Source organism: Cynara cardunculus (assembly GCF_001531365.2).
Source record: "Cynara cardunculus var. scolymus isolate 2C chromosome LG 11, CcrdV1, whole genome shotgun sequence".
NCBI classification, from domain to species: domain Eukaryota; kingdom Viridiplantae; phylum Streptophyta; class Magnoliopsida; order Asterales; family Asteraceae; genus Cynara; species Cynara cardunculus.
In genome coordinates, this window is record NC_037538.1 from 2,677,167 (window position 1) to 2,701,613 (window position 24,447).

Sequence of the window (24,447 nt, forward strand, 5' to 3'; positions counted from 1 at the left end):
CCCTGTGGTTTTTGACGGGATAAAAGACCAAAAAAATTATAAAATGATGAAAATACCCATCATTTAACGAATTTTTTTAATGATCGTTAGAGCTTAGGGGTCAAATTCAGACATTTTTACAATCTGTGATGGTCATCTTAAAACCATAAGGACCAAGATTGTTATATTCAACAAACCATAAGGACCAAATTTGTAGTTTACTCAAAAGAAAATATACACAAATTTGCCCATAGTAAAGGCATGTGCAATCCTGTGAACTGTACTGCATCTTGACCCTTTGCACACTCGATCTAAACACACCATCCACTTACATGCATCCACGTGTCACGCCGAAATTAACTCTTAAGACGCCACGTGTACTACACTTTCATTCCTTATGGAAACCTCCGATCATGTTGACGGAGATCTCAAAATCGCTCATCGGACAAAACGAAACTAAATAAAGGCCATGCTGAATCCCTTGTCGACCGTCCGATCATAATCCAACGGCCCAGATCTTTTTGCTTCCTCTCCTATTTAAACTCGTTTATTTCATTTTCTCCCATGTCCAACTCTGTTCTTCTTCCCGTCTTCACACACAGATCTTCAATTGAAACGCCATCGTTTATTGTAACGATGGCGTCGACGGCTCTCTCGTCCGTCAACCTAGGGTTTCGATCAGTTCCCGCCTACAAACGCCATGTCTCTTCCACACAGTCTCCGTCGTTAAAACTCCATAGATCCACTGGTCAACAGCACCTGCTGTCATCTTCTTCGTACACATCAACATTTACTTCTCGCTTACCAGTTCTTAATCTCAGGTCACCAACTAGACACCTGAATTTTTCAGTAAAAGCCTCCGCCGCTGTAGTTCCAGCAAAACCAGAACCTACACCGGCGCCGGTTCCATGGCAAGGAGCCAGTATGAAGCCTCTAGTTGCTTCAATCGCGACTGGAATTATTCTATGGTTTGTTCCGGTACCTTCTGGAGTTTCGAAAATCGCTTGGCAATTGCTATCGATATTTCTCGCAACAATCGTCGGAATTATTACACAGCCTCTGCCGCTCGGTGCTGTTGCTTTAATGGGTCTGGGAGCGTGTGTTCTTACTAAAACTTTGACATTCGCTGCTGCTTTTTCCGCTTTCGGTGATCCGATACCTTGGCTGATTGCTCTTGCGTTCTTCTTCGCTAGAGGATTTATTAAAACAGGACTCGGAAACAGGATTGCTTACCAGTTTGTATCGTTATTTGGTAGCTCTTCGTTAGGGTTGGGGTATAGTTTAGTGTTCAGCGAAGCTTTGTTAGCGCCTGCAATCCCTTCGGTCTCCGCTAGAGCCGGAGGAATTTTCTTACCGTTGGTCAAGTCCTTATGTGTTGCTTGTGGGAGTAATGTGGGTGATGGAACGGAGCATAAATTGGGGTCCTGGTTGATGTTAACGTGCTTTCAGACATCGGTTATTAGCTCGTCAATGTTCTTGACTGCTATGGCTGCGAATCCATTGAGTGCTAATTTGACACATAATACCATTAATCAGACGATTGGGTGGACCCTTTGGGCTAAGGCTGCAATTGTGCCTGGAATTGTTTCGTTGATTGTAGTACCGTTCCTCTTGTATTTGATTTATCCACCATCAGTAAAGAGTAGCCCGGACGCACCCAAACTTGCGAAAGAGAGGTTGGAGAAAATGGGACCTATGACAAAGAATGAAATCATCATGGCGGGAACCTTGCTTCTTACGGTACAATGGCTGATTACTCATCTCATGCTCAAATATTTCTACATTTTTGTTTAGAAATGCTGTTAATAGAACCTGAATTAGTACGGTAAAACACTTAGTTTTAGGAATTGATTTCAAATTGAGGGAAACAACAGGTTGATAAATTAACATGATACTGTATTGTGGTTACAAAAATGAAAATTGGTTTTTACATCTACTTCCCCATCTGGTTTTCAGAGTTGCTACAGTATTCCCCACCTTGGATGTTTTTGAACTTTCTGAAAGGAGACACTTCTCTTATCTACTGAATGATGCAGTAGCCTTATACGCCATTTCTGTATCTACTGAGTAATTCTAATATCGGACAACATGTTTGGGATCACCTGTTTGCAATTTGCAATTTGCATTAAGTTATCATAATTTGTTCAAAAAATACAAGAAGTTGTGCTATTGTCATCTTGATGATAGTATTTCCTCACCCTTTCATTTTCTCTGGATCAAACAGGTTGGCCTATGGATATTTGGAGGGGTAATAAATGTTGATGCGGTTACAGCTGCTATACTTGGACTATCTGTCCTCCTTATTACTGGAGTTGTGACATGGAAGGAATGCTTAGCAGAATCTGTTGCATGGGATACCCTTACATGGTTTGCTGCTCTCATTGCAATGGCTGGGTACCTTAACAAATATGGTCTCATCAACTGGTTCAGTCAGACAGTTGTTAAGGTGTGTTCCCTTCCCTCATTTCTGATAGATGTTTTTCACATTTGTACCTTAACAAACAGCCTCAACTCCTTCTTAGTACCGGCAAACGTTGCATTATGTTCTCATACATTATAAAATGGTTCATTCTTTTGTTTTGGTTTCTTCCGGAGCACAATGTCTAAATGCTTATGAAATATATTAGCTTTTTAGACAATATATTGGCAAAAAATGACGTGGGATGAGCAGCTAAGGATGGACATGGTTGCCTCAGACATTTTTGAAGACATGACCTATGATAGGAGCTCTATTTTTTTGTTAACCGTGGATGTCCGGGGCAGCTTTTCGGCACCTCAAATAGTTCCAACTAATCCAGGGCCCTGAGAACAACCAGGAAAAGCCTCAGTGGCCTTGCATGACTTAAACAGGTGACCTATGAGGAGAAACCTCAAAGACCCAAGCCTTATTGCCAGTTGAGCTAACCCCACGAGGTTCCGAACTCTTGGAGATGTAGGACTAGGGTAGCTGACTATGGGCAGGATAGGAGTTGGGAGTAGTTAGAGGGTGAGATGGGGAGAGGGGTAGCGTGGTGGCAGTTAGGTTACCAGGGCCTTACGCCCGTTGGATGGTTGTTTATTTTACTTTTTCCTACCTTACATGTATGCTATTGTTTCTACTTGTATGACTCGTTTGCTGTGCGTTAGTCCTACATTTTCTTCATGTAATTGTAGTTGGCTATACTGTGCCTTGTGCTCCTTGTCCCCTTATTTGTGTAACCTATATCCCTCGCATTAAGCTAAACCCCGAGGTGGGATCTGCGTACTTCTTACCATTTGGTTTAGTTTTTTTTAACTTTTTAAATCAGGTTCCCTTTAGAATCTCTGTATTAGAATGAACTCATCAAATGCTGGCAATTCTCATCTGGTTTTTTTCTCTGCAGTTTGTTGGTGGGCTAGGTCTTCAATGGCAGGCATCTTTTGGCATTCTTGTTCTTCTCTACTTCTATTCTCACTACTTTTTCGCTAGCGGAGCTGCTCATATTGGTGCCATGTTTACGGCCTTCTTGTCTGTCGCCAGTGCCCTTGGCACCCCGCCATTATTCGGAGCCATGGTGCTATCATTCCTCTCCAACCTCATGGGTGGTCTAACCCACTACGGAATCGGGTCAGCTCCTGTGTTCTATGGAGCGAACTACGTTCCTTTAGCCAAGTGGTGGGGCTATGGCTTCCTCATCTCTGTGGTCAACATCATCATCTGGCTTGGAGTCGGAGGAGTTTGGTGGAAGTTCATCGGCTTGTGGTAAGGTAACCTTAGGACAACTTGTCGATCTCAAATTTTCGTAATCAGTTTTGATTCTTTAACTTGGAAATTGGCTTTGTTTGAGAGATTACTGGTTATGCAACAAACTCCTTATGATGCATTCAACCTCACCATCTGTGTTCTGTTTTGTTCCTAAGGATGTAGACATTTATCAAAAGTGTACCAAAGTCAGTTTGATGCATCTTGTGATTATTTTTGCTTCATGGGTTCAATCTTTTAATCTTGTTTTTCTCTCTTTGATTTTTTTTTGAATAACCTGGATATCCAACCCGCTATGCGAGCCGACTAATCCCAGGGCGACCACCTGCTTTGCAGATAGTCAGGAGTCAATCGTATTTGAACCTTCGTGGCCATAAGGGGATTCTTATTCCTCCTTGGATTTGAACATATGAGACCTCCTGGTACTTTTGACCTTTAGAGTCAAGATCAAACTAATCAGGCACCACCCTTGTGGTTATCTATCTTTGATTTTCTTGTCTTCTTGGGAGGATTCATACCCCCCATGATAGTTATGGCTTGCTTTGTTGGCTTTGGATGTGCAAATTTAGGTCAAATGTGGCCACACAATTTTGTTCTATGATTGATGATGAAAATTTTGCGCGCACACACACACACTAAAAAAAAGTACCCTCCACCTTTTGGAGGGTTATATTGTACTACTCTCATGGTAATCACAAGGGAGGTAAATTATACATGAATCCAATTGACAGAGAACCTAAGGACCTCATATGGATTTAACCCACGTCTCTCCCGTTATTACACACGAACAAGGACTACTTGCGCACTAAGTTGTAAACCCACGTCTCTCCCGTTATTACACACGAACAAGGACTACTTGCGCGCTAAGTTGTACGGTTCAGATAGGCAGGGGCTGACACACATGAAATGATACGGTGGTACGGGCTGTCGTTTCGTGATTCCGTTACAAGGGAAAAATTTACATTTCTTAAGGGTGAAAAGTGTCACAGTATTGTTGTGTTGGGTGTCACCATATAGTTTTTGATGCTGACATGTCAACACCATACTTTAATAGCCGAGATGGAAAATGCTTCTGTCCTAAGGCCTCTGTTTTTGAATCATATTGTTGTCAAATTTGTTGTTTGGTAGCTTAAATTTTGGTGTCTTTTTATATACCTCTTTTGTTTTTAAAAATATATATAGACAAGACCCGAACATGAGTCTCGTTTAGGTAAGAACAAGGAACCAACCAACAGATCTATATTAATATTGCAAAAAAATAGATATTTTTTATAGTCAAATTGTGTCACCACTTAGAAAAAAAATTAGGTCTACCTCTACAGATAGAAGAATGAACACGACATGGAATAAAAATGAGTGAGTTTTTATTCCCTCAATTTAACCTGAGACGATTGTGGAGAAATGGGTCTATTATACTATTATATAGAATCAAATATTTTCTTTAATTTTCAATTTAATTAATTACTGTTTAATATCTATAACCAAATTGATAAATCATAGCTAATAGATTACCATTAAAAACCAAACTTGTCAAAAATTAAAGCTTCATGTCCATTCTTATAATTTAAAGTTGACGTATGAATAAACAAATATATTTTATATTAACGACTGTCTTTTTTAAGAATTCTCTAAATCATGATATATTTGAGAATTAATTTATCATGTGTTATTTTATATGATTTTTTTCCTCATCTATAACTATAATTTAATATAGTGACTAAAATATATTTGTTTCATATGTACTCGATTCATAATGCGAACATTTTTTTTTACGTATTTTGAAACAAAACATATTAGTAAAAAAAGTTTTATATTGTGAATCAAATATATATGAAATAAACACACTGTGAAACAAATATATAGTAATTAATACTATATTTAGATGGAAAAATATCATGTAAAACAAAAATTCAAGAGAGAAGCTCTCATGAATCACGCGAATTTTAGAGTTCTCAAATGATTAAACTCTTAGGTAAAAGAACGTGTGAGAAGGAAAGTTAAAATGAGAAACGTAAAAAAGGGATTGCGACTCTTGATCATTTTTAATCTCAAACTCACACATGAATCGAGTTTGATCTAGGAATTGATTTGATGTATCTCAATGATCTCATCTAATATGTATCTAAGATTGGAGTTCCCTTGTTACTTGTTGTGCTTCTTAAACCAACCAATTCAAGATTAGAGTTTCCTTCTTAAACTTTCTTCTTACGGTAACTCTCCTTCTCACCGACCCTAAACTCTTGTATTTACATATTTCTTAAGAATTATATCAATTCACTCTTCCTTGATGATCTTTTCTGACATGGTTTTTGAGGTATATAAATATAAAACAAGAAAACATAACTTCATTTTCAAGTTGGGTCTAATATTCACCTGCCAAATGCCAACTACCTTTCAAAGATGGAGGTCTCTCTACCCCTAGGTCTCCAAAAACTCCCTTTTATCCCAGCAAAAATCCATGAATCAGAACGTTGGAACTCAATAATTAAACAACATACTAAACTAAAAGATGACCACGCTATACTCGCTACATACACCCAGATGGAATCTTTGGGTATTTTGCCCGATAATTCCACTCTGCCTCTGGTACTCAAGGCATGTGGCCGGCTAAACGCCACTGAACGAGGCAAGAAGATACACAATGCTGTTTTGAACACGGATATGGTTTTTGATATTCGTGTTCAGACGGCTCTTGTGGATTTCTACTCAAAATCCGGGATGTTGCACAATGCACTTAATGTGTTTGATGAAATGACTGACAGAGATGTGGTTTCATGGAATGCTATGATTTCTGGGTGTGTTAGTTGTTCCAAATACCAACAAGCTCTGCTTTTGTTCTCTCATATGCAAAAGGGGAATTTAAAAGCGAATTCGGTAACTATTGTTGAGCTACTTCGGGCTTGTCGGGAGCTGTTGGAGTTAAGGCTTGGGAAGGAGATACATGGGTATTGTTTGAGGCATGGTTTGTTTAATTCAAATCCTCATGTGGATTCTTCTTTAATGGGGTTTTATTTGAAATTTGATCCACGGACTGCTTGTTCTGTTTTTGAAACGCTGGCTTCAAGAAACACGATAAGTTGGAATACTATGATAAGTGGGTATGTTGACCATGGAGATTGCTTGAAAGCTCTGCAGCTTTTCATTCTGATGCTCAAGGATGGATTCGAGTGTGATCCTGTCACAATGTTAGTTGTCATACAGGCCTGTGCTGTATTCGGAGATCTAGAACTGGGAATGCAAGTTCATCAACTGGTTATCAAATTTGGTTATAGCAATATATATATAGTTAATGCATTGATGAATATGTACATCAAATCTGCAGATTTAAGATCTTCTTATGAGCTATTTAACTCAATGCCAACTAGAGATGTTGCTTTGTGGAATTCTATGTTATCTTGTTATGTTGCAAGCGGGTTCATCGAGGAATCAATAAAATTGTTAACCGAGATGCAGTTGGAGGGCATTCAGATAAATGAACGGACCATAGTCATCATGCTGCCTCTATGTGCTGATCTTTCCGGTGGTTTAGTTAATGGTAAAAGCTTACATGCTTATGCCTTTAAGATTGGCAAGGAAAGGAACACGCATATTAGTAATAGTTTGGTGAATCTATATGCATCTTTTAACTGTATTCAAGATGCCACAAGGATTTTTACTACAATAAAGGACTTGGATGTAATTTCATGCAATGTTTTCATCTCTGCTTTGGCCCATAATGATCTGACAGTTCAAGCTTGGGAAATTTTCACCCAGATGTTAGAGATGGAAATTAAACCGAATTCTCATACAGTAACTTCGATTCTTGCTCTTTTTGATGGTGTAGAACTTTTGAATGTTGGCAGATCCATCCATGCTTTCATGATGAAATGTGGGATCCAGATTGATGCATCTTTAAACACGGCACTGACAGAAATGTATATAAATTGTGATGATGAAACAACTGGTAGGAGCTTGTTTGAGAATTATCCCAATAAAGATTTGATCTCTTGGAACACATTGCTTTCCACTTATATCAAGAACGATCAAGCCAACAAAGCTTTGCTTCTTTTCCACCACATGATCTCAAGGGTAAAACCGAACTGTGTCACTATCATAAACGTTCTTTCTTTGTATACTCATCTTTCTAATCTCCCTCAAGGTCGATGCTTACATGCTTATACGTTAAGAAGATTTTCATCATTGGATCTTGATTTATCTCTTGCAAATGCCTTCATAACTATGTATGCAAGATGTGGTAGTTTGGAATATGCTGAAAAGATCTTCCATATTTTACCAGAAACCAACATCATTTCTTGGAATGCTATGATTGCTGGTTATGGAATGCATGGACATGGTGATGATGCTATGTTAACCTTCGATAAAATGGTCAAAAAAGGAGTTAGACCAAATCAGGTAACGTTCATCTCTGCTTTATCTGCTTGTAGCCATTCTGGTATGATACATAAAGGCTTACAACTTTTTGATTCAATGGTTCAAGATTTTTGCATAACCCCTGAACTGGTACATTATGCTTGTGTGGTTGATCTTCTTGCTCGTGGTGGGTTCTTAAATGAAGCCAAAAATGTTATCGACACCATGCCTATGGCACCAGATGGCTCCGTTTGGAGAGCCTTGATTGGTGCTTGTCGAGTTTATTCCGATACCCATCTGGCTAAAACTGCTTCTGAAAAGCTTATCGAATTAGAACCAACAAATCCTGGGAATTATGTGTTATTATCCAACATTTATGCTGCTGCTGGTCTTTGGTCTGAGGTCAAAAACTTGAGATTGATTCTTGAAAACAAGGGTTTGAAGAAGCCAGCAGGTAGAAGTTGGATTGTTATCAAAAGTCAACTTCATTTTTTCGCAGCAGGAGATAAATCACACCCAGAATCTGAAAATATTTACGAAAAGTTGACTTATTTGTTGACTTTGGTTAAAGGAATGGGGTATGTTCCTGATTTGAGGTGGGTTCTTCATGATGAAGATAATGAGAGAAAAATGGCAAGGCTTTCAAGTCACAGTGAGAAACTGGCAATTGCATTTGGATTGATCAGTTTAAGCAGTGGTTCACCAATCTTGATTTCCAAGAACCTAAGGATTTGTGGTGATTGCCATGAATTCTGCAAGTATGTCTCAAAGCTTTCACGAAGGACCATAATTCTCAGGGATGCTAGTCGTTTTCACCATTTCATCGATGGGTTCTGCTCTTGCAAAAACTACTGGTAAGACTTATTACTGTTAAAATTCTTTTGTAATTGACTATATATAGGTTTATATTAACAATACATATGTTATTTGTATTTTATGTCTTAGAGCATCCACAATGATTAGCTTTTTATTTGAGCTTTTTCCATAAAAGTGGAACCCACAAAGAAAGTTGATTCATTCCTACCGTCTAACCAGTCTCAGGCTTACTCCAAAGAACCAGGCTTCGGGCCTAACCAGTATTGGTCATAACCAGACTTTAGTAAGGAAATTAGGACCAAAATAGGACTGTTGGTCATCCTTAAGGGTGCGTTTTGGTGCACATGACAGAACAGAGATCACTGTTCCACATTTGGGAGGACTGTTATGTGGAATAGGTAGGAACAAGGTGGAGTAGGCATCTTCCACCCCCACCCCCACCCCCATGGAACTAGGTAGAACAAGGTGGAACATACCTGTATTTGACCAATATAACCTTAAAATAAAACTTAATTCTTTTCTAAAACATCAAATACGTCTCCCTCTTTACATCTTATTCATTTTTTAAATTTTATTTATTTTATTTTATGCTCTTTAAACTTTCACTTATTGTACTCAAAATATTTTTATATGGTTTCTATATTTTAATTAAATTTATGTAATTTATTAAATATTAATAATAAAAAATAATATATAAAAGGTAGAAAATAGAAATTGGAAACTACATAAACTTTTTATTTTTGTCATTTTAACGAAAACTTCCTAATGATATATTTTGTTATAAAAAAATATTTATTTTATTATAATTTAATATATTACATAATTAATGAAAACATATAAAAATATATAAACAACTCATTAAGTGTAAATTGGTCATTTTATCTGTTCTGTCTAGTTCTGTCTTAACAAACTCAGAGTTCTGTTCTATCCTGTATGGATACCAAACGCACGGGATCATACATATTATGGCCAGGTAGCAGACATGAACGAATAACATCTGCACCATTAAACAAATCTAAAAACCATTATATGTACAATGTCATATAGATATCAATAGATTTCCCCATAATTCTTCTTCAGCAACCCAAATATGAGCTTCAATCTAACTAGACAGGACAGAAATAACCATGGTAAAATGTCAGCTCCTTATCCATACTGTTCCCAGTTCGCATCATCGGACGGCCATATCACTGTCTCCATGAGCCGCTCACGCATCAACTCCAAGTTCTGGTCCGATAGATTTTTATACATTTCAGCATGATCCACTTTCTAAAACACAAAAATACCCAATAGTTACGAGATTCTGTAGGTAAAAAACATTGGATGACAACATTAACCATTCGATACCTTAATCCATTTTCCATAGAGGTGAAGGCGAGTCACCATTACTCTTTCTGCAAGTTCATGTTTCTCCTGTTGAAACAAATGACACCAATAAGACAGATCAGTCTTCCTGGACGAGTTTAGACGTTTTCTTGAAGGTTTTTTTTGGCAAATTTAGGATGGAAACAAGACAAGCCGGCTCACGGGTGCTCATAAACCGGCTGGTCAAAAAACTAGATGAATCAAAGCCTATGCTGAGCACAAGTCAACTCAGTTGCCTATATGAGCCAAGCTTAGGCTGGTGTGGATTAGGATTAGCAGTTAACAAACTTAAACAAGTCCAGCCTATACAACCTATAATTTAGTCTTCCTTCTTGAATTTGTAAATCTTTTAGGGATAGCTTGCTTGTAATTTTTCAAGGGAGTCATTTTAATTAAACTTATATGATCTAATATGAGCTCATACAAACTGACCCAAGATACAAGCCTATAACTCATAAAAACTAAGCCGAGCTGAGAATCAAACCTAAGCTTCCCTGGCTTGACAAGCCACTAGTGAGTCTGAGCCTACATATTTTTGAATGACTAGGTCAATGATCAAGCCTTAGGCAAGCCAACCTAGAGTCCATGAAAGTTCTATGATTGACTTCATGTATTTGCTAATGATTTTAGCATGATTTCTTTCCGAGCATATACCTTTTGGAGGACACGAAGAAAGCGCTTTCCATCGTTAGGTTTGTTTGTCACCACAAAACTGTTAAGTCACAAATGATTGACAAAGTCAAAAATTAGCTTCCAGAAAACTATAAAGAACTCAAGAACTGGTAGAAACACGAAAGTAAACTTACTCATAAAACCAACGATATTCCGTTGGGTTCATCTCATATAGTTGGTTCATAACAGTCCTCACTGCTTTATAAGTGAACAGATTAAAGATTTGCTGCAAGAACAAAAACCTTTGCTATCATCAATTAAGCCTTAAATCATAGGAATTAATAGTAATACCCCCAAAGGCATTGAGCTTTTCTTCATTCAGAAACTTGGATCCTTTATAGAGACTCCAAATTGGAACTATTTCAAATGAACATAACATAAAGATGGTACAGAAATTGTTCCATAAGAAGGCTAAATATCATGAGAAAGTAGGAAGGGACATGTGGGAAGGTTCATATATGAATCAACGAAAAATCCCGAAAAAATCTATTTGAAGATGCATATGTGAAACGACGTTACAGATTATTCATATGAATGCAAATATGCATCTTCAATTGGATTTTTTCAATAATTCACAGATGAAGCTTTCCTTAACCTGCTTACCCTCTTACAATATTTAACCTTGTTCTTTGCACCTCCTGTTTGTTCAATAATTGAGTAAAATTATGGAAAAAGAGGAAGGATTAGCAAGTTCTTACTGCTTGAACATCATGAAAACTGTCTTCATATTGTCCACCAAGGTCATTGACAACCACAAGACCCCTAGATTTTTTCTGCTTCTTGGAGGAAGGTACTTTTACTGCAAATTTGAAGTGAATGAAAGAACTTCTCAATTTCAATGAACCAAAGTGCTTTTTGGCTACTGATTTATGCCCACTTTTTGTGTGGTTCATATGAGTTTTTGATGCGAGTGCATCCACACACAAACATGGTGAAGTATGTGAATCCACAACTGATGAACCCACAACAGATACACCCCCAACCATCCTTTAGAAAAGAACCCAGCCAACAAAACAAGAAACACTTTTCTGGGCTTCTTGTGGGGGAAAACTGACAAATCAGAATGAAACAATAATCTGTAAGAACAAATAAGAGACACCCAGATGAAAACTGGAAGAAATATTCGGTGGGTGTCTCTGGAAATTGAAGATTGATGACTGGAAACAAAGATTGATGAACTTAGATGAAGAAATGGATGGATGCAGAGTGAAAGGTTTAAAGAAGTGCAGGGGTAGGGTTGAAGAGAATATGTGGGAAGAGGAAGCAATGACCAGAAATAAATGTGAGGTCCCAAATTCTCCAACCAATTAGGGGTTCTTTTTTAGGGGGTCTCCTTTTTTGGAATGCTTAAATCATCAAATCAGAATCTTGAGTGAACGCGGATGGTCATGTTTGAATTTGCTGCATGTTCCTTGTGGGGAAGGCTATACCAAACTTCCTTCTAGCTTAACTACTTCCACCTTCCATTTTGCTTTTTCACACCATCTTTAACGCAGTTACGAACCTATACACAAGGTGGTGTCTGATTGGTTTGAGCTTGACTTCAAAGGTCAAAAATATCAGGAGGTCTCAGGTTCAAATCCAATAAGGAATAAAAATCCCCTTGTGGCCACGGAGGTTCAAATGCGGTGACTCCGGACTATCTATAAAGCAGATGGTCGTCCTGGGATTAGTCGGTTCCCATAGCGGGTTGGATATCCAGGTTAATAAAAAAAAAATGATGGCATGGGTCACTGCTTAAAGAAAATTACGTTTTTAAAAGACGCCATCATATAGATTTTAAAACTGAAATCTTAACGCAAGTTTTTAATGGTGGAGTTGATAAATGTTCATGCTTTTGTACAAGAGACCCGGGTACGAGTCACATATTGTCTAATTTGTTGGTTTTTAGCTTAATTTTTTTTTTTTTTATATAGCTCTTGTGTTTTCAAAAAGACATGTAGGCATGACTTGAATATGGGTGTCTTCTATGTAGGGATAAAGAACTGACCAACAAATATATACTAATATTGTGAAAAAGAATTGTAGATATTTATTTATAGTCAACTTGTGCCACCATTTAAAAAATTTATGGATCCTCTGTCTAAGCATGTCTTCAATTTTACTGCAAATACACGATTTTATCGGTTGAAAGCTCCAGCTGAAAGGCAAAAAGAACGGAAAAATAGGTATGCCTTGTTCCATTCAAACAATATATGTATATTTGTGGTTGGAGTTAATTTTATTTGGTGTTAATGGATTCATCAATTTGATGGTTTTTTGGTGTTGTGACCGGAGATGATGAGATCCAGGAGAACCTAAAAAATAGGAGAACTGAAGAATCACAAAAAATAGATAAAAGAAAATATATCAATAGAGATGTCAAATTAAAAAAAAAAGAATAAAATAATTGTTTTTCTTTGTGTAATTTGTTTCGCTTCAATTTTGGTTATATATTATCGAATTTTTAATTTAAAAATAGATAGATATGTATGATTCATCTTTTTAATCATATATATCAGATAATTTCAATCTAACGGTTGTGATAAATTCTTTCGTTATCCTATTTTTAAGGTTTTCCATCGATCTTTTATGCTACTACGATTAATATAACTATTGATTCTACTTTGTAGGTTTCTATTAACCCAAATTTAGTAAAGAAAGTTTATCGTTTTTCATATTATTATCGTTTATTGTTGACGTTTAATTTTAATAGCAATGGTCAAATACATGTGTCATGAAATTGACATTCTTTTTGTCATGAGACACGTCTACATTTTTTAAACTAGTTGTATATTGAAAAAATCATGTGAAACGATAGATCATGATGATAGTTTTAACATTTATCATAATATGTGACGTTTTCAAATGATTCAACTTCATTTTATTTTTTAATTATATATAGCTTACATGATTATTTCTTAGAAAAAGATCGTAAGCAACATATTAATCGTTACCCAAATTATCGTTACAATTATGTTTGTTAATAGGGGCATAGCCAGAATTCTAATTTAGGGGAGCTTGAATATTTCAGATTTAGTTTGTCGACGTGAAGTTATTCAAACATGATGTTAATATGATATATGCGATTAATGGTGGTTCTTTTAAGTCTCGTGAGATTTTAACTGGAAATTTGATTTGTGGCGTGTTGATAAAAAACCATGAATATTGTGACTTTTGTTTGTAAAATGACAGAACAGATAAATATTTCGTATTATAGTGTTAATCAAAACCAAAAACATGTCATTTCTATCATTGAGCCATTATTTACACTAATATATTTATGTATCATAAACAAATGATATCAACATGAATATCTATATCATAATATAGGTGAATGATCGTGTAAGAATTGAGTTAAGTTGAAAAACGTAAGAAGAGATCTAAACCCTTGATCACCTTTGAATCGCGCTTGATCCGGTGTATCTCATCTTCATATGCATCCAACGATGGAAAATTCTTCTTACGCTTATCAGCTTAACTTTCTTTCTCATCGGAACTCAACCCTTACCATATACACACATCCGGCTACACATATGGATGATAACTAAGGGGTCAACAAAATTATAAAAATCTATGGTTCAAAATGTTTTTATTATTATTATTATTATAAAATCTTGATTTATATATTTTTGAAATTTATACGATAATATCAATATTGATTTAGTTTATTTGATTTTTGATTTAATATTATTTTCTTATAATTTTTAATGATTGAAAAATAATTTTTTTTAATGTATATAAATATCAACCCAAAAACAATATCATAAAAATCCTAATAATCATATATAGTTACTAAATGGATATTAGCTAGATGATATTTTGATGGGGAATTGGATGGTCATCAGATTGGATAAGTTCGATTTTATTGGATGTTGGACTGTCATCCAAGTCCTAAGAACCAACTGATCCAATTTGGATGTTGAAATTTTGGATCTGATCCGATCCGATCCAATTACGATTGGATATCCAGTTATGGTCGATCAATTTTAATTAGATCGGTCAGTCTAAATCGGATTTAATGACTTTTTGCATACCCCTAAGGCAACCCCTTTGCTCTCTCCACCACTATTTGTTGAAATATTTTTATTAGATGAAAATAACAATAAAATTTGTTTACATAGTGACCATCAGAGACTAATATACAATAACGATATAAAATATGACCCTAGAAGGTATCGGAAAAATCAACAACAATAATGTTAAAAACGGAGTAAACTCAAATGTTCATTATTAAATGCAATAAAAGTCTAATCCAATCGTTAGATCCATCAAACTTAAGCTAAAAACAGAAGTCTAAAACTAAATAACAAGAGTCAAACAACTGTTTGTTATAGCAAAATAATAATAAAAGCAGTTTAGTGAGCAAGCTAACGAACTGGGCTGACTATTTCCCTTTGCTAGTCCCTGCGTGAGTGTCTCCTGAGATACACAGTATGGGTTAGCTTAACAAAGCTAAGTAAATTCATGAAATACTAAGACAACATAACATTAAGCATTGTAATAACATAGCTGCATTGCAACTAATCACCAAGTATATGAGTGATCACATAAGCTACTTTCATTCACTTTACTACCTATGCCTAACAGCACACATACTGAACTAAGCAACGTAATTGTTCCCAAGCGGGTAACTCTTTCTGAGTACCATTGAGCTAAACTGATTTATTTAATACTAATAATTGCCACACGTGAGTAATATAAAATAACAATAACAACCACAAGGGTGGTGCGTGATTGGTTTGAACTTGGCTTCAAAGGTCAAAAGTATCAGGAGGTCTCGGGTTCAAATCCAATGAGAAATAAAAATCTCCTTGTGGCCACGGAKGTTCAAATGCGGTGACTCCGGGCTATCTGCAAAGCAGATGGTCGCCCTGGGATTAGTTGGCTTGCATAGCGGGTTGGATATCCAGGTTAATAAAAAAAAAAATAACAGTAACGATAATATCCACAATGGCTAAACAATTTAAATAGTTAAAGTATAATAATTAAACTGTGTAAACCATAAAACTAACTGTATATCCTCTCCTTGAGGAAACAAGTCATCAAAACTCACCTGAGCTGCTGAATAGTTGAGCAAAGATAGAACTTTGTAAATTTTATACGAACCGGACACCTAACAATAAATTTTGGGCTCCAAGATTACGCTTAATAATTATAAACTAAACCTGACGGAAAAGATTTTAACAAACCCACACTCTAACTTATCTGTACTTACTTGACAACCCCTAAAATTTATTAAATTTACACCCCTAGTTAATTACTATTATTAAATTTACTCCCTTAATCTCTCGCCCGGTGAACTCGAGGGTTCAACCCCTCTTCTGACTGTACTCGATCTAGGAGGTGTGGAGGCCACATCGGACAGGGGTCTGACACTTGTATCGGGAAGAAAGTGTGACCACAACCATTTTCCCACTCCGTTAAATCTCATTGATGTTAAACCTCATTGAAACACAAATATCGCATCGGTTGACTCTAGCTCGACACTACCCGATCGCTAAATGGAATCGGGTCACAACTCCAGAAAAAACTAAATGGAAACGGGAGAAGGTTTACTTATTGAAAACCAACGATCGAGTCTCCAAAACTTCCTGCATCAACCTTGAATCGAGCCCTTCAAACCCGTTCTTCTTGCTAGACCTTCGCCAAATTTCTCTCGTTTTTTTCTTTGAATCTCACGGGAATAATGAAGAGAAAATCTTCTTGTTTTCGTATGGGAAAAGAGAGGTTCAAGGCTGTTTACTAAATACTTACCAAGTAAGTGTTTATCGACAAGAGTTATCACCATCACTTACTTTAACGAGTGACATTATCAACCATCAAAATAGATTGCAGTAAGCATCTTTTAATCATTAAGCGCTTACTGGGTAAGAGTCTTCTCCATCACTAATCGTGTAAGATTTTTGGTTCTTGCTATGCCTCTTACCGGATAAAGTTCTCCGTTTTTGTCATGCTCACCTATAAGATAAATAACACCCGATAAGCGTTTACCCGACAAGAGTTTGGTAAACGGCCTAAACTCTCTTTTGTTGGAGATAAACTCAACAACCGAATCCCTTCCAACTTGCAGCGATAAGGATGGGACTATCGGTAAGCACTTACCGGATAAACATTTGAGTAAATAGCCCCCAAGTCTCTGTCTCACACTTGACTTTTTCAACCTCCCTTCCATCCCTCTATTTCTATTATCAACCCTTTTTAGTAATTGATTTTTACATACCTTACAAACAACCCTTAAATTTAAGGTGTTACAACTGAAAACTAAAGTACATTAAAAATACGAAAAAAATAAGTTATTATAACTATTAATGGGTTATTTAATTAATTCAGAAAAATTCTCACATACATATGAACATACATCCCACTCACAATGGTCCGAATACCATATTTAATCTAGGTGACATGAAATGAAACATTTTTTGTTTCAATCATGAGTTATTTAAAAATAATTATCAATAATTTTCATTAGTCGTATTAAAAAACTGATTGATTACAGATGGACCATGGGTTCAATCCCAGGTCTTCTACTAGCTGAATGAGTCAAAAAATATCTCCTCACATTTTGACGCCCTTAGAAGCAGGTTTCATGTGGGATCTGTTGGAGTTTCCGGCAATCAACCTTTGCCGAACCGTCAACTGAAAAAAAAGAGTGAATAACTCAACCTGATCTGACCCGAGGTTTCATTAGGTTATAATTAGACAAGCTTTGTTAAACTAAGTAAGAAATAAATGAAACTTTATTGTATTTTGATACATTTTTCTTTATAAAAACATTCGTTAGAACACATAATGGGAAAAAAAGTGTTCTGTTTCATTTCTTATATTAACTTTTTTTCGAAACAGAACTATTTAAATAGGACATGTGGAAAGAAGGGGTAAAAAAAGAACGATTCAAAGGTGGATTTTCGCGATGACAGACCAAAATGATAAGAAATTTTATATTGTAGTACCAAAGTTGTAACATCCAAAGTTGAGGGGTGGGATATGGAAGTTGAAAATGTTTAGGGACAAATGTTGCTGTTCAACCCAAAGCTTTGTTTTAGGTTATGAATGGCCCATGACTTTTCGTCGCAGCGACGTCGTATTAACACAGTTCCATTCTGGAGAGTCACTTTCCCTTCAACCAATTCATTGATGTTATAAACGATCCTCTGTGGCTTCTTCTCAAACTCGAAGCCAATAAACCCTAAAACCAAAAAGGAGATTCGGTGCTGCAGAAAAACAAAATGTTCTATAGAGGGTAAGACCCCTTTTCTGTTTATCACTTTCCGTAACTTGTTTGATTTTGATTTTCCCCCAATTATTACGATTGTTTATAAATTGACTAGATAATCTAGGTTTGGCTCTTTCATGTGTTTTGGGTGTTTTATGTTTTACCGCTTAAGTTGCTTAGTATTATCTATAATAACTTGTTATCTTATTTATGCTTGATTTGCATTAACCTAGAAATGGATCAATTAATTGAAATTTGACCTCCGTTCCAAAAAAGAGCAATTTTTTTATTTTTGATGTTAAACCTAGCGCGTTTCAACTTTCAAGTGCAAAATTGATATGAATTTTGTTATTAATTAGATTAAACTGGGGATGCAACTTAATCACATTAGTCTTGACATTGGGTAGAAACTCATTTGAGTATTTGACATCCAAAATTTAACTTTTTTTGGGTAAGGGACTGTTTACTGAACACTTACTGGGTAAGAGCTTACTAGCAAGAGTTATCACCTTCATTTGCCTTGTAGGATAACATTTTTAGCCATCAAAATGGATTGTGTTAAGCATCTTTTACCTGGTAAACGCTTACCAGGTAAGAGTCTTCTTCCTCACTTATCTGGTAAGATTTTTGGTCCTTGCTATGCCTCTTAGCGGTTAAGATTCTCGGTTTGTGCCATTCTTACCGGTAAAGCAAGTGACACCCGATAAGAATTTCGGTAAACAATCCCTACATATGTTGTAACTTTCTTTTTCCTTGTCAACATGGGAGATCACTTGCCCATAGCGATGTGGATCTTCTTGTGTTATATTGGCATCCTACTCTTAAGAAAAAGAAAATCTTCCAAATGTAGTATTACATAGCATGTTGACAAAGGGGAGTGGTTGCGGCAAGTGCTGGTTGCGCACGTTAAACCATCTACGAATAAGAACTGAAGAAGCATCATATCGTTGCGAATCGTGGATGTATTTACTGCATGATTTGTGGTGAATTAGATAAGCAAGAGCGGTGTTGTCATTGTATTAATGATGCACCACATTGATTCTGTGGTGTGACAATGAGTTAGAACTTAGATGGGCCCTTACACCTTACTAGATGAAGGAAGTAGTCCATGATAGCAACCAAGGAAGCTGGTGTAATAGAGTAGGGTACCCCTGGGGTAAAGGAATATAAAGTTTGGGGAAAGGAAATTAATCAAGTAGGTGATACCATAAGTAGAAGGAGAGTGAAGATCAAGGAAATCAAGAATACAGCCTTTAGGTTGACTAAAGTGAATCCATGGTTGTAGGAGATTTAAATCATTGCATAGTTATACCTGATGGCTGATATAGAGGCTTTGAAAGAATTGATAGTTATTAGGTATGGTAGCAACAATGAAGATCAAAAAGGAATTGTAAACCATCGTTTTTATGTTAGTTTCCTACAGTTCTCTTCTCTTCTTTCATCTGTTTGACTATCCATACTGTTTGAATTTTCATTGTTCATAATCACCTTCTGTCTCACATGATATGAAAACTATTTTGGAACAAGCTTCAAAAGAACATCGTTCAAGAATATAGAACTACAAACAGGAGGAAAGCATGCTAAACCAACATGCCTTAATTTTACAGCTGCTTTCTTATTTGATGATTGTAGAAAACTCTTGTGGAAAGAGATCCATAATCTCAATCACACCTTTGAATAATGATTAAAATTCTTACCCATATGGGCTATTTTCTCACCAGGAGATATGGACTGTGGTGCTTACACTACGAAAACGTACTTTAGAGTGTTCCATTCCACAAGAAAGATTGGCAGTGTCATACAGCCATCTTGGGAAGTTATGTAAATCTAAGATTGTGAGGGTTAGGTGGTAGGGATTAACAGGGCAACCTACGTATGCATTTTCGAGAGGCCCCTGGCATGCTGCAGATGAAACCTTAGGATCCGTTTTTTCCTCTCATGCTTTAGTGTGCTTCTTTCTTTATTCTTTTCAAATGTTCTCTGGTACAGGGTTAACTTGTAAGTTTTAATCGCTATTGTTTGCAAAGAAATAGGAAAAAGGAGTAAATTACATTTTTGGTCCCTGTGTTTTATGGGTTTTAACAGTCTGGGTCCCTAAAATGAAATATCTATGGATTGCGTCCTCGTGGTTTCCATTTTATAACGTGTTAGGTCCCTAAATGTAACTCCGTTTGATCTCTCTAAAATTAATAATCATCTTGAGGTTCTATTAGTTAACATATTATATTATACAATTTTCTCTACCACCTGGGTTGTATTAGTTAACATATTGTATTATTAGTGATTTGTTTCGTTATATTACGTAATGCTAGAATTTACTAATTTTTTACATGTCCTTTTTGGTCATTTTAGATTTCTCTTACTAGCTTATCAGTTAGCTTTTGCCAAACAAGATTAGTTCATTAGCTAGCTTTTTAGCCAATAGATGGATTATCAACTAGTTTGCCAAACATAGCCTTAGTGAAAGAAGTAGATGTCTTGCAATATTGGAGAGAGTACTTGAGAAGTTGTTTGGAGATCTAGAGGGGAATGTAGGAGAACTTGAGACTTGATATTAGGCGGTAAGCTAAGGCTTTTATGAGGAATTAGAATAACTTGGGGACCATTTACCAAATTCTTACAGGGTAAGCACTTATCGGCAAGAGACATCACCCCCACATACCTTATCTTGTAACATTATTGGCCATCAATTGTTGGTAAACATCTAAACCCCGGTAAGCGCTTACCGCGTAAGAGTCTTTTCCTCACTTACTGGGTAAGACTCTCGGTCCTTTCCTTGCTCAATCGGTAAGGCAAGTGATACCGGTAAGAGTTAAGTAAACGGCCCCTTCATCTCTTAGGTGAAGGAAGCTTTAAGATGGATTAAATAAAGGCTTCTTTAAATACTCCTCATCTAGTTTTGTTGACTCTTAATAAATAAGACATGAAAGAAGTTGCATCTCATCTTACCAGCTATTGATTTGTGATGAGCATACTGAAAGATAATTGTGAAATTTGTTGAATTGACATTATAAGATTTCAGACAGCATGAGTTAGGGTTCATACTGTAACTCTCATGGTATTAGTTAATCTAGTTTAGCTGAATTTACTTCCTTTCTTTGTTAAGGTATTTGAAGGATGTGAAATGAACACTAATTTAATTATTTTTGTTAACTAATTTTTTGCTTTGTTAATATGGTTTGAGAATGTGAACTGAACATTGTTTTTATGATACACTAACGAGATTTGCATTTGTTTTTTAATTAAAATTGTAGTAAATACGTGGATGTTGGCGATGGGCGTGAAATGGGACTGAAAAGACAGCGTGTAATCGACCAGGGTTCTTCATATTATGGTACTCCTCCAGCTTCGAGCTATATGTACAGTCCTCCTCCAGCTTACTCCTACGTCACCCAGCCTCCCGCTTTCCCTGTCGTAAGACTACGGGGCCTACCTTTTGATTGTTCCGAAGCTGATATTGCTGAATTCTTCCATGGCCTTGACATAGTCGACGTGCTGTTTGTCCACAGACACGGAAAGTTTGCAGGGGAAGTCTACTGTGTGCTGGGGTATGCTTTTCAAGTTGAATACGCTCTTCAGAGAAATAGGCAGAATATCGGAAGAAGATATGTTGAAGTTTTTAGAAGCAAGAGGCAAGAATATTATAAGGCCATAGCTAACGAGGTTTCTGATTCTGGTCGGTCTCCTCGTCGTAGTGCTCCGAGATCGAGAGCTTCTGAACGGGACAATGCAGAACATACGGGAGTACTTCGACTGAGGGGTTTGCCATTCTCGGCTAATAGAGATGATATTGTGGATTTCTTTAAGGATTCTGACCTATCAGAGGACTCGATTTATTTTACGGTTAATTCAGAGGGAAGGGTGACTGGGGAAGCATTTGTGAAATTTGCAAGTCCTGAAGATTCGAGAGCCGCCATGGTGAAGGACGGGATGTCCCTTGGAAGTCGTTACATTGAGTTGTTCCCGTCAACACTTGAAGAATGGGAGGATGCAGCTTCTAGGGGACGGTAACGATTCTTCTTTGTCTTGCTTTGCTTTTACTTTTTATAATGGCTATAATATTAAAGTTAATACTTGCTTTAAATACCTAGTAAATCCATCTTTATACTTGCCTTAAATACTGTTTTGCCCGTTTTGTTCTCATTTTATAGCATAAATTGCTTCGCTTTTGTGTCCGTTCCTACTGTGTCTCATGCATTTTTCTTACCTTTTTGTATAGTTTTTCTCTTTCCGATGCCTATAACTTTGTCGCGAGTATATTCATGTTTTTGCGAGTATTTTCAGCTCGTGGGTATATCATGGGATCATTGTTGGCCTACCCCAAGTCGTTTGAGATGAAAAGGCTAGTTGTTAATTGCACTCATTGATTCTCTTTTCTTCCGAGTTCGAGACCAGATGGCTCAATGCTGTAGTGGTAGATTAATAGATTATTCATATACATCATATGCAATAAAGGGCGAGGGTCAGGCCTTGGTAACCATTCATCTGGACGGTATGCACATGTGCATATAAGTCATTTTTTAACAACTTGTCAGGTATAAACATGCACACATGTATAAAAACCAAGAAACAACTTCAATTACTTGTATGCACATGTGCATAATTTTCAGGTGAATGGTTACTAAGAGTGTTCCTTAGTTTTTCATTTTCTTGGTGGTTTTCCCCTGAACCTCCCTCAAGCTATGCATTCCTAAATATTGTATGTTAAGTATTTTTCGTCTTATAAATCTAATGTCTTATTGTTGGGTTTATCAGAGCAAATGTGCCGAAACCTTCTGACGAAGAGACAACAGTATTGCGCATGAGGGGACTGCCGTTTTCAGCTGGAAAGGACGATATCATTGATTTCTTCAAAGAATTCACATTGTCGGAGGACTCGATTCACATGACATTCAACTCAGAAGGAAGACCAACAGGAGAAGCGCTTGTGGAATTCGCAAGTCTGGATGACTCGAAAGCTGCATTGGCCAAAGACCGAATGACACTTGGCAGTCGTTACATAGAACTGTTCATGTCATCGCCTGAGGAGTTTAAGGATGCCGTTTCAAGGGGCCGATGATTTACGCATCTTGTTTTTTTTAATATCTTTTATTTGCATAATCTTCTTCTAGTTGTTCTGTAATAAATAATATGTTTGAACTTTTTTGGGTTTGAATATGATGAAGAAAGATGGTTGCTATTATGTGGATTCACAGGAAGGTTTCAATTGTGAACCGATGTCCCCATCTTTGTCTGCAGTTCTGGTTTTTTTTTATTAACCCGGATATCCAACCTGTTATGCGAGCTGACTAATTCCAGGGCGACCACATGCTTTGCAGATAGCATGAAGTCACCGCATTTGAACCTCCGTGGCCACAAGGGGATTTTTATTCCTCCTTGGATTTGAAAGCCATATCAATTGGAACTCTTATTTCCATCTTGCTTTTTCTCTCATGGAAAACCAATTCTAGACCCTGCAATCCTATTAACTTATCAGTTGAGCTATCTTTGGCAAACTAGCTAATAAACTAACGGTTGGCTAATAAGCTAACCGTTGGTTGAAAAGTTGATTAATAACGTTCGACAAAAACTGACTGAAAAATCAGTCGATAAATTTTCTTTGTAACTCTGACCAAATCAAATGAATTAGGTATATCTCATTCAAGTAAAGTTTGAGGATTTCAAGTCCGTTTATCTGGGCTTTGTTAGGTCTGTCTGGACTAAGCAAGGTCGAACTGGACTTTGGGGTTGGAAAAGTACCTGATCGGGATTTTTAGGCCAAACTTTTTCAGGCTTAACCAGGTCTCGTCAGACTAGGCCAAGACAGAGGTATGTCTTTAATTTCGGCTTGATTAGGCTTTGGGCTCACTAAGCCCGGTTCAAACTTGGACTTATTTAATAAGACATGTACAGAATACAGAACTATATAATAAGTTATCAGTTAATGATGGTAAAATGTTTGGAGGTGGTTAATGGAAGTTATTTATTTATTTTTTTTAATAAAAGATTCTTAAAAATATTGAGATGCAATTTTGATTTAAAATTAGAGATGACAAAGGTTTCACACAAAACAACGAATAAAAAATGAATCCATGAAAAAACACCAAACAAATCCCCAAAAATTCAAGCGCTGCGCATGTGCACGTGTGTGTATTAAAACTATGGGGGTATCCGAGGTCCTTTTTCGTTTATAATAACTAGAAGAGTACTCGCGCAATGCAGCGAGACACATATTGATTTTAATGTTCTATTTTATTATTTGTCTCTATCGATGTTATAATACGATTTTATGCGTTTTAAAGAAAACAATAATGATTTTATTTTTGAATAAAATATAAATTTGAAGATATCATAAAAATTTGAAAAAAAT

The 24,447-nt window shown here is 36.5% G+C and overlaps 4 protein-coding genes across 5 annotated transcripts; 3 read left to right on the top strand and 1 right to left on the bottom strand.

Moving 5' to 3' along the window:
- The first annotated feature begins 615 nt into the window (after nucleotides 1–615).
- LOC112521902 (dicarboxylate transporter 1, chloroplastic-like) lies at nucleotides 616–3,894 on the top strand. The gene is made up of 3 exons (XM_025130906.1): nucleotides 616–1,719; nucleotides 2,204–2,425; nucleotides 3,342–3,894. Exons 1-3 carry the CDS (start codon nucleotides 616–618, stop codon nucleotides 3,702–3,704), a joined length of 1,689 nt encoding a protein of 562 aa, XP_024986674.1. The 3' UTR covers nucleotides 3,705–3,894.
- Nucleotides 3,895–6,100: 2,206 nt separating this feature from the next.
- On the top strand, nucleotides 6,101–8,952 carry LOC112522057 (pentatricopeptide repeat-containing protein At3g12770-like). The gene has a single exon (XM_025131123.1). The coding sequence runs from the start codon at nucleotides 6,101–6,103 to the stop codon at nucleotides 8,906–8,908; it is 2,808 nt and encodes a 935-aa protein (XP_024986891.1). The 3' UTR covers nucleotides 8,909–8,952.
- Nucleotides 8,953–9,844: 892 nt separating this feature from the next.
- On the bottom strand, nucleotides 9,845–12,193 carry LOC112521285 (chaperonin-like RbcX protein 2, chloroplastic). Its single transcript, XM_025130051.1, has 5 exons — nucleotides 11,602–12,193; nucleotides 11,038–11,129; nucleotides 10,886–10,943; nucleotides 10,214–10,279; nucleotides 9,845–10,135 (listed from the first exon to the last, which is right to left on the bottom strand). Exons 1-5 carry the CDS (start codon nucleotides 11,887–11,889, stop codon nucleotides 10,013–10,015), a joined length of 627 nt encoding a protein of 208 aa, XP_024985819.1. The 5' UTR covers nucleotides 11,890–12,193; the 3' UTR covers nucleotides 9,845–10,012.
- Nucleotides 12,194–17,989: 5,796 nt separating this feature from the next.
- LOC112521550 (heterogeneous nuclear ribonucleoprotein H2) lies at nucleotides 17,990–23,277 on the top strand. Of its 2 annotated transcripts, XM_025130470.1 has the most exons (3): nucleotides 17,990–18,125; nucleotides 21,353–22,105; nucleotides 22,854–23,277. In XM_025130470.1, the coding sequence occupies exons 1-3, from the start codon at nucleotides 18,112–18,114 to the stop codon at nucleotides 23,155–23,157; spliced, it is 1,071 nt and encodes a 356-aa protein (XP_024986238.1). In that variant the 5' UTR covers nucleotides 17,990–18,111; the 3' UTR covers nucleotides 23,158–23,277. The 2 variants fall into 2 exon arrangements, with proteins under 2 accessions (XP_024986238.1, XP_024986239.1); XM_025130471.1 differs by lacking the exon at nucleotides 22,854–23,277 and having other exon boundaries at nucleotides 21,353–22,109.
- The last annotated feature ends 1,170 nt before the right edge of the window (nucleotides 23,278–24,447 follow it).